This window comes from Alligator mississippiensis, chromosome 7 (genome assembly GCF_030867095.1).
Source record: "Alligator mississippiensis isolate rAllMis1 chromosome 7, rAllMis1, whole genome shotgun sequence".
NCBI classification, from domain to species: Eukaryota; Metazoa; Chordata; order Crocodylia; family Alligatoridae; genus Alligator; species Alligator mississippiensis.
The window spans coordinates 49,859,599-49,870,115 of record NC_081830.1 but is presented as its reverse complement, the minus strand read 5'-3'; the positions used below and the strand labels follow the sequence as shown (position 1 = coordinate 49,870,115).

At 45.2% G+C, this 10,517-nt stretch overlaps 1 protein-coding gene across 2 annotated transcripts in view; it reads left to right on the top strand.

Moving 5' to 3' along the window:
- Positions 1 to 1,639: 1,639 nt before the first annotated feature.
- EPHA4 (EPH receptor A4) overlaps positions 1,640 to 10,517 on the top strand; it is a 148,449-nt gene continuing 139,571 nt past the window's right edge. The window contains exons 1-3 of one of the 2 annotated variants that reach the window (XM_059730942.1): positions 1,640 to 1,835; positions 3,578 to 3,645; positions 7,831 to 8,494. In XM_059730942.1, coding sequence (XP_059586925.1) covers positions 1,742 to 1,835; positions 3,578 to 3,645; positions 7,831 to 8,494 — 826 coding nt within the window. In that variant the 5' untranslated portion in view covers positions 1,640 to 1,741. The remainder of the gene's footprint in view (positions 1,836 to 3,577; positions 3,646 to 7,830; positions 8,495 to 10,517) is intronic. The other variant, XM_006266068.4, reaches the window with a different exon arrangement.

Below are 10,517 nucleotides of genomic sequence, written 5' to 3'. Positions count from 1 at the left end.
GCTGTATGTTTGTGTATGCATGTGCATGTCTCTTCATGCATGCACCTTTATGGATCTAACTACTGCGATTCAATAATGTAAATTAATGATCAAGAAAGGTATTTAAAAAAAAATGAATGTTTTCTTATGGAGCATAACACTTTCAAAGTTATGTCTGTCCTTCCAGTGAATATTTACAGACTTAGATTCGCAAAGTATTTGTCTGCTGAGGGGCTTTTTAAAAGGAAAAGAAAAACCTGATTACTTGCGACTGAGAAGGATGCACTCGTTTGAGGCCATTTCAATGGGAAAGATTTAGTTTAAATATTCAGATCGCACAGTCCAAAGGGGGAAAAAAAAATCATTACTACAGTTTTAGTGCTTTTTTCTTTTATCCCCCCTTCTTCAAACTGATGCCCATGGGCATGAAATATTTCCATTTGCATCTTTGCATAACATTGAGGGCCTCATTCTCTAGTCTTTTACTCAAGCACAATTCCCATTTAGTGGGGATCAAGCCCAGTGTTAACAACATGCCTTAATTTTTTTTTAAAGAACATTTAAGGGGATTTTGCCCAAGTCATATAATGAAGAATTATTTCTACAATAATGGGCATACCCAAGTAGGGAGCAGGGGGCAAAGCTCTTCAGAAATACCTGTCAGGGCCAAGGAAGAGAACCAATGTGTGGAGGGTTGATTTAGCAGCATCCAGACAACAGAAAGGAGTTCAGCACCGGCAGAGAACCCGCCCCCCAATTAAGGAGCCTGGAGTTTAGCACGGAAAGCCTCCGATTTTAGCGCCTGGGTCAATCCCTCTCGATTGAGGCAATCCTGTCTTTTTACGGCTTCTTTTCATTGCACGGGAGGGCGAGCACATCCATCCGCAAGCAACGAGAGGAAGCTGCTGCCTTCTCTCTCATTAACTTGTCACGTCCGAGGGGCTCGCCCACGCCTCCCTTCGCGCCCGAGCCCTTGAACGCGAGGAGCCCCGAGCGCGCGGCGCGGGGACCTGCCGTCCCTCCTCAGCGCCAGGGAAGCAGCAGCCCCGCGCTCAGGCCGCCCCAGCACGGGAGTTTCCCTCTCCTCCGCCACCAGCCCGCCCGCCTCGGCGCTGCGGGGTGCACTCCGCTTGCGTGAGCGGGGCACAAGTCACCCGGCAGATCGCGGAGGAAGCTGCGCGGAGCCGAGCGCCCGCTGCGCCGCTCTCCCGAGTGACTTCGCCGCAAACTCCTTCCTCGCCCGCCGTCGGCACCGCTTTCTCACGCGGGCCGCGCTCCGGGCCCGCGCGGTGGCGCTGTTGCTTTGCCTTGGGAGCGGCGGAGCCCGGCGCGGGGCAGCACGCGGGCGGCCGGGACCCTCGGCCCTTCCCGCGCGGCCGGGTGAGGCTCGGGGGCCGCCTGCTCCCCCCGCCCCGCCCGGCCCGGCTGAGCCCCCCGCGGGCGCGACGCCCCACTGCCGCCTGCCAGCGGTTCACAGCGGCGCCCCCGGCCCGGCCCGGCCCGGCCCAGCCCGGCCAGGCCAGACTTAGGCTCCCAACGCTGCCCCAGCAGCTGCAGCACCAGCTCGGGGGGGCGGGGCGGAGGGGGCGTGACTCAGCGCTCGCCCCACTGATTGGCGGCGGGGGGGTTGATGGGCAGACACGTCAGCGCCCCACCCCGCCTCCTGGCCATGTCTACAGCGCGGCGCTGCCCATGTGAGCAGTGATTCCGCTGGGAGCGCGGCGGTCTGAGCGCGGGCGGGCGCGGGCAGCGGCGGAGGAGCATGGCCGGGGCGGCGGTGCGCTGCGCCCTCTTCTCGCTGCTCTTCGGGACGTGTTACGGCGTCACCGGCTCGCGGGTCTACCCCGCCAATGAAGGTGAGCGGCGGGCGGTCGCTGACCCGGGGCCGGGCAGCGCCGGGGCTGCGGGTCCCGCGCGGGACTCCCCCGCGCTGCGCCTGTGGCCCGGCTGCGGAGCGCGGCGCCCGCCCTCCCGGGCCCCCGTAGCTCCCGAGCCGGGACCTCGCGGGGCGACGAGGCGGGCACGGCCCCCCCCGCCTGCGGCACTGTCTACCTGAGGCGCTCCCGACGGAGCCGGAGAGGAGCCGGGCGCTGTCCCGGGCCGGGCCGGGTGCTGCTCCCGCCTGTCTCCGGCGGTCGGGACCGCTCCGCGCTGAGCCCGTCCTCGAGCCCGTCCCGCCTGTCCTAGCTGCAGCCGCTAAGTAGGAGCGGGCGCGTACCGGGTTCTGCCCCGCCGCTTCTTGCCGCTTCTCGGTCCCCCTCGTCCCCGCCGCCGTCTCCCCCAGCCCCGGTGTTGCCTCTGTCTCCGCGCCCCGACGCGAGTCCGCAGGGAGCGCGGGGGCGAGGAGTCCCAGCCCGCCTCGGCCCTGCCCCTGCCTCTGCCCCGCGCCCCTCTGTCCGGGCCGGGGGGTGAGGTGACCGGGCTGGTCTCGAAGGAGGTCCCCGGCAGGCCCCTCTTCTGGGTTTGGGCTGGCCCCCGTTAGCAGTGGGGTTCGTCCGCCTTGAGCACTTTGCTTCAGGCAGGCTCTTACAAATTAGTGGGCTTTTTTCCTCGGGGGGGAAGCTGGGAGGGGAGGGGATTTCTGAGTCTGTCTTAGCTCACTTAATACACTTCATGCTAGGAGCAAATGATCCCCGCACAGCCCCAGAGCCCACTCCCTTGACTGGGAGTCCAGAGAGGTGCACGGCGCTTCAGGCTTGGGCTGCCGGGCATTTAAAATCGCCTTGTCCACACTTTTATGTTGTTGTTCTTCTTGCACCTAGGATTAGGATTCTTCTTGCACCCTGGCTTCCTGCGTGTTTGCGGCTAGAGAAGGGGAAGCAGGGTGACCTCAAAGTATGTTGGAGGAAGCAAAGGTGTTTTCCTTCAAGGGCAGGAAAGCATCTCAATTGCGAGACCGTGTTATCTGCAGCACTTGCGATGGCTCAGATATGCCGCAGGGCCCTGCGTCTGTCCTGGTTATCATGGTTCCCTCCTTTTTAAAAATATTGACATGAGTATCATAAATGGTAGTAGCGAACAGAAGGAACAAAGGTGTTCATTTTGCCTCGGAGGGAATCCCTTTGAAAATCACTTGCAGCTCTGCCGCGCTGAAAGGGTAGAAGTGTGTGATCATGCCAAATCTTAATAAACTACATTTCTAACCTTTGCCACTGTAGTCACCTGTGTAAAGGACCATACCAAATAGATATAGTAATTTTTGGATATGATCTGCAAGCTTTTTTATTTTTTTTTTTTTTTCAACATAGCTAATATCTTTTAGGTTTTTTTTTTTTTATTTTTTTTTAGTTGGGAATGATTTTTTTTTTATAACAGGTGGATGTTGGTGGGGGAGGCCCCAACTGTCTTAAAGCACTGTCCTCAGAATACATTTTTAAGGTACTGTAAATGAAATGCATCTCAAGCTTAAAGCTAAGAAAAGATAAAGTAAATAAAGATATTGAAGTAAAACACTTAAACCAAAACTTGGGGGAGGGGTTCTTCTTTATGTTGGATATGATCTCACTGCACATATGGAAACACTTGGGTAAATACTTTTACTCATATTGACTTTTCTGGCAACTGAAAATTAATTTATTTTATTTCTGCCTTCCTGCAGTTACCCTGTTGGATTCCAGATCAGTTCAGGGAGAACTCGGGTGGATAGCGAGTCCTTTGGAAGGAGGGGTAAGTTCTAAATTGCTATCTGATCAAAAGGGTAAAAGGGAGTGATTAGTAAGTTTCTGGAGAGTCCTAATGGCTCGATTATTGTTGATTGTGGTGAGGAGGTCAGGTTTCTTCCATGGCCTAAGAAGTGAATTACGCTTTGTTGGAGAAACCCTATACTCCCTTTGGATAGTTCTGTCATGGAAGAACTGGAAACCAAAAGGGCAGAAAAGAGGCTTCAAAATTAGGAGATTGGTTGAGGCACAGACTTAGATGCCTATTTAAAGCTGAAATACTAACAAGAAATGTGATATGGCTACCAAACTGGAATCTTGCCTCTAATTGTTATAGCCATGGATAGTCTTGACAGAGCTATGTTCAGAGCAATTGCTGTTCTATTTCTAGACTAAAAGGTGGGAATCGGTACTCAAGGTGGACCTTTCTGATGGTGTGAAAGGACAGTAGTTAAACAGATTAATTTCAAAGTATAAACATTCTACGTTTTGGTCTCTGGACAGATGAATCTCAGTTGATAGGGTCATCTCTCGTACATTGTCAGCCATCTGAATTACAGTTAAGAATCTTTCTAAAGAGATGCAACAATAGCTTATTTAGTTTACTGCTGATTGTCAGAGGTTCACAGATCTTGGGGGTAGGCAGGCTTCTGCTTAATCATCTCTATGCAAACATTTCTTGATAATTCTGCAAATTATCTGTAAGCAAAGCCTGCTGCTGCCAATGTGAATCCAGTCCTGAAAGGTGCTCAGCACCTCTTTTGAGGAACTTCTGAGAACATCCAACTTCCAAGGATGATAGTGAGAGTTGATGGCTAGCCCCGCTTTTGTAGGCCAAGATGATACATAAGGCCTTGCTCTTCATTAAACAGCTCAAAACAAACAATTTAAGAAATCTTTCAGCAATGTGTACCCTACTACTGTTAAACGTAAAATACCTTCAAATACCTTAACATTGTCTACCTTTCCAGAATTAAAGCATTAAAAATTGGGGGTAGGAGGGAAAGAAGAGGAAAGGAGACAGTAGTAAGTGGAAAGAATTTGAGGCTGCTTTAAGTATGTTTTATGCACAAGCCTTGAATTCCCCATAACATGGGGAAAATGGGGAATTGGTTTGCCTCCATTGCTGTTCTGCCTGAACTTGACTGCAATTCAAGCTGTGTACTGTCTAAGCACACTACACTGTCCCCCAAACCATTTTAAAGGGGTACCAAGTGATTGGCAGGTCTCTGGCAGTATTAGAGAGCACACATTCACTGCTGATTGCAGTCAATTGCCCTCATCTTTTGACAGTGGGGAAAAGGTACAGCTTTATCTCTGTGAGAGTCAGGCCTCCTTGTTAATCCTATACCCTGCAAAGGTCAGAGATTCAGGCAGTCTTTTTTTTATGCTTCACCAAGAGATATCTACACTGCAGATTAAAACATAGCAAAGCTTTAAGTCAACAGCAGAATTGATGACCAAAGAAGACCTGTATATTATTAATAGTTTTAACTTGTTAGATTCTCCTTCTTGTGTTCCTTGAGTGATCTCTCAAATTTGAGAAGGTGACGCATACTGCTTTTTTGTGGATGTGACTAGTTTTAATAAACCTACATATATGTGTGTGTTATTTTTAAGCTGGTAGTGAAAAATTTAAAAGTACATGTTCTCTCTTATGTGGCCAGCTTATTTCAAAGCAGCAGAAAAGAACTATTTCCCACCCTTCTTTTTCTTTTTCATTTAAAAGAACCCCTGAAGTTCTATCCTTTTAGTGGTGGCTTGTTTTCTTTTTAACTGTGTGTAGCATTATTGTATGTAACAAAAGACTGTTTTCTAGATCTATAACAGGCAGCTCTCTAGGTGTGAATCATTTTGTGTGAATATGAAATTTGGAGATAAAAATAGGTTTTTACTGGTGACTAAAACTAGCCAAATGTATAGTAGCCCCCAAGGAATCTGTGTATTGCATCGTAAATATAATTAATGGTTTGCCCTTAAATTTCACAGTTGCAAGGGTGGTTTTGTGTCTGGAATGCTTTACTTTGCCACATTCAACCATGGGAAGAGTTGGATTATAAAAGTTAATTTTAGCTGCAAGGAAAAAAAAAAAAAAAAAAAAGATTTTTCTCTAACTATACATTCCGAGCCGCTGGAAATTCAGAGCTCTGGTCTTTGGCTCCTGGTTATAGAGCTGACACTTTGTTTATATAAAATGGATATAAATTTAATAGATTTTGAATGGGGTGGGGCTCTGGGTTTCTTTGGGGGGGGAGGGTTTTTTTTTTTTTTTTTAAAGTGAAGCTCAAGATCTCAGTGAGGTCCTGATCCAAAGTCTTTTGTGTTTTGATGGTGCTCTTTCTATCAACTGCTGTGGGCTTTGGATCAGGTCCTGTTGCTGCATCAACTGTCATGTAAAAGCAGTAAAGGAAATCCCATTGACAAGTATTATTTCCCTCCTCTCCTCTCTCTCCCCTTTCCTCCACACCCAGTAGTAGTAAGACAATTGGAGGATAAAGAGAATAGAAAGGGATGGATTGTGAAGGCAGGATTTAAACTCAAAGCTGGTTCCATGGTAGCTGTACATTTAAAGAACTTTGTCTAGTTACTAACACAGCGTTAAATCATACATCAAAAGATAACTTTCTAGTTTTTTTTCCCCTTTTTCGTAATATAACACACTGGCTATTGATTCTCTCTTCCTCTCTCCCGACCTTCTTTTTTAATTTGCAGGTATCTCTAGGCAATAAACTAAAACGTTATTCTCTCTATTTCTGGTGACTCATGGGGCTAACTGCCATAGTCTATAAACAGATTCAACTATACTGGAGTCTTTTTCTTTTTTTTAACTAAAGAGCACTTGCAGAAGAACAATCCTTTATGAGAAGAATGCCTCATAGTATGTGCAGAGCCCCATATTGTTAAGAACATTTCCATTTATCAAAGCAAAGGCTTCAGTAGTTTTCAAAAGCATTTCTAGGAAGCCTCTTGAAAGTTATATTATAACAATTTTGGAAGCATAATTTTCACATGCTTCATTGTCTGACTTGGAATCCCAGATTCATATTCTCTTTCTTTCTGCGGAACTGTGATGTTTGTGTTAAAGAAGAGATAACAGAAAGACCACTAATGCTGCTTTCTTTTTTGCATCATATAATTATGATAATCTTTCTTTAACACTTTTTTTTCTAGAGCTGCTATTCGTCATTTTCTTTCTTTTTAAGATAAATTCATCTTATTTTTACTGAAAGTCTGGTTGACATACAGGTGGCTGTAGCCTTTCCCCATAGTTACCTCAGGGACTGAATTTGGCCTTGTACAATAGTTGTATTGCTTTTTAATTTTATTTCATTTTATTTTTTTAATTCTACCATTTCCTTTTCATTTTGAGAAGAAAATGCCCAAATTTGATCTAGGGAATAAGAGATTTAAAGCATGTCACATTTGGGGTTTAGTAGACTATAAATTTAACTACCCTTTTTCCTGAGTTTTATAACTACAGGATGTCACGAAAATAAATATAAAAGGGGGAAAAGAACTTAAGTTTATTGGGAAGTAGAGTTCTGGGATCCTAATTAAATGACAATATATTCTCCTTATCCGATTTTACCCCCTGTCTTTAATATTCTGTATGTGAATGTCTAGCCCTAGTGAAGTCTAACTGCTTTCAGTGGAGCTGGAATTCTACCCTGGAACTTGGCAAAAATGCTCAGCAGGAATTTTACCTTGGAGTACACATAATGAACATTGTTTTTGTAAATTAATTTGTACCACCATCATTCCAAAAAAAGATAATGTAATGTGTAAACTTTGGTGGAAGCAGATAGAAATAGGTGCTCAGAGCTTTGAGAGAGTGAAGATGGATTGACTCATGGGAATGGTGTTAGACAGGGACTCTGGAAAATGTGGATGCAGTTTTAACATACAGGGACTCAGTATATGGTGTCTTTCTTTTATAATATTTTTGTTGTAATTAAAAAAAAAAAAATTGTACCCAGGGGTATGTTTATCAGCCCACTTTCAACTTGCAGTTGAAAGTATCTGACCACTTGGGTTCAGATACTTAGGGTATATATGTGACTTGATCTAATGGCTTTTTCTGTAACTGGAAACAAGTCTGCATGCTACCAATGAAAGAATGGATTAATTCTTTAGTGAAGCTCTGATGTACTTAACATTGATGTATTTTTCTCCCCTCTCTAATTCTTCACAGTGGGAGGAAGTAAGCATTATGGATGAGAAAAACACTCCAATCCGCACCTATCAAGTCTGCAATGTGATGGAGCCCAGTCAGAACAATTGGTTACGAACTGATTGGATTCCCCGTGAGGGGGCTCAGCGGGTATATATTGAAATTAAGTTCACACTAAGAGACTGCAATAGCCTGCCAGGTGTCATGGGAACATGCAAAGAGACTTTTAACCTCTACTACTATGAATCTAACAATGATAAGGAACGTTTTATCCGAGAAAGCCAGTTTGCCAAGATTGATACTATTGCAGCTGATGAAAGTTTCACCCAGGTGGACATCGGTGACCGGATCATGAAGCTGAACACGGAAATCCGTGATGTGGGGCCACTAAGCAAAAAAGGGTTTTACCTGGCTTTTCAGGATGTAGGTGCTTGCATTGCTTTGGTGTCTGTTCGTGTTTTTTACAAGAAGTGTCCATTGACAGTTCGCAACCTGGCTCAGTTTCCGGACACCATCACTGGGGCTGATACATCCTCTCTGGTAGAGGTTCGTGGTTCCTGTGTCAACAACTCAGAAGAGAAGGATGTGCCAAAAATGTACTGTGGGGCAGATGGTGAATGGCTGGTACCCATTGGCAACTGTCTGTGCAATGCTGGGTATGAAGAGCGCAATGGGGAATGCCAAGGTAGGAGCAGCCGTGTTGTACTTTTCATTAGGGCTTAGTGCACATAATTGAATTGGAGATAAGAGTAAGTGGAGTAAAGCCAGTAATTAGTAGCTCCTGGGGGATGCAGTGAGATGGAGGGGTCTAATGAGAAAGTCCAGTAGCTCCAGGTGGCAAAGCTAAGAAGTATGGCAGCATCATTTGTTGTGTTGGTATTATAATCACCAGAAGGCAAAAGACAATTGCTAACAGGCACTTAAATTTGAATTGGCTTGGGAGTAGCCACTGAAATTTGAATGAACACAGAAGTTATGTACTTGAGCCATCATCATTTTAAAGGGACAGAGTCTCTCTCTCTCTCCACCCTCCCCCCAACCCTTTTTTCTCTCAAGGAGATTTTAAACACAGAGAATGCTGCATTCTGCCAGAGAAAAAGATGAAACACACTTTTTATTAGGAGTTCAGCCGTAAAACAGGGAAACAAAGTGACGCAATATAGTCTGGTTTTATTTTTAATTTATTTTAATTTTATTTCTTTAGGAAATGTAATTTTTTGGTGTTTTACTCTATTGTGTATTTTTGCACTAAACAACCCTTTGATATTTGACACTACTGCCTTTGTCCAAATATTTTCATTTCTCAGAGGGTCTCTTTGTCTCTACAGTAAAGGTGCTAGGGTACTCTTAGAAATGCTAAAAGTCTTTTCCTTCTACCTGGTGTGCTGCAGAATTAGGGATTAAAGTTTTATATAAAAGGAAGATTATTTCTCCCTCCCCTCCAAGGTTCTACCATTGCATAAGCAAACCATTTGAGGCTGCATCTTTCCAACTTTTGCCTATGTGAAACTAAATAATGATTAGTCTAAGTAGTCTTTTAATGACTAATTGCACAGATTAATGGGTCTAATTCATCCATGGGGAATGCACAGCAGCTTGAAGGATTTCGCCCCAAGATTTTCGTTGAGGCACTTTGGTTGGTTTTGGTCTTAGTGGCCTCCTTTCTGTTTCAGGCTTTTTTTTTTTTTTTTTCCCCCCCCCCAAAGGAAAATTCAATGTCTTGTTGCTGTGCCTGAGAATGATATAGCAACGTGACCAACTGATGGCTGCTTTTCTGGACCAGTTTAGAAGGATGCAGTTCTCTATTCTTCTCCCACCTCTGCTCCCCCCCCCTCCCCCCCCCCCCAACTTTCTTAGAAGTCCAGTTGAAATTGGCTGTAAATCATTATTTAAAATAATGTGAAATTCACTCTTATGCATTGCAATTAACAGTTGGCAGGAAAGCAGAGCTGAAGCACAAGCGTCTGTCTTCGTTTTAGCATTTTTGTTAGATGGAAAAAATGTAAGCATGTCATATCAACACAATTACAATGGGCTGGAGTGAGAATTGAAAAATGAACAGCACAATGACAGAGCACCTTATTTAAAGTAAATTATTCTGTCTTGGAACCCTGAGAGACAAACTTGGAAATCTTTGTGCCTCAATAAACACAGGAGCACGTAGATGATGTGCTGTGGACACTGTTTAGGACAGCCATCAGGTGAAGAGATTTTTATTATTTTTCAAATGGCCAGTAACTTCTAGTCAATGCTTCTTGACACTCTTACAGTCCAAATCATGAGAGGAGGAAGTGAATGGAAGAAGGCATCTTGGTTTGTTGTATGGAGATTATGGCATGGTTCTTTTATAGGACTACTGGGTCAGTACAGGGTCACACTGATTGATGCAGATCTAACACTTTTCTTAGCCACTGGCCCAGACGTGATGAGCTAATTGCATGACAAATGCTGCGTTGTTCCTGGGAAGTCACTCAAGAGGTTTTACTGGTGGGCAGTACAGATGGTGAGGCTTTTTTATATTTTTTTGGAATAGACCTTGGGAATGAATGTTTCCAGTCAGATTACCTATAAACTCAGCTAGACCCATGCAAGTTGGACTTGCGAAACCTGATTATCCATTTCCCTAGTTAAAGAGAAATCTGATGAGGTCATATCTGAAAGAGAGAAAGAAACCTTTGTCTACCAGGCCCTCCAATGTAAAGCTAGCC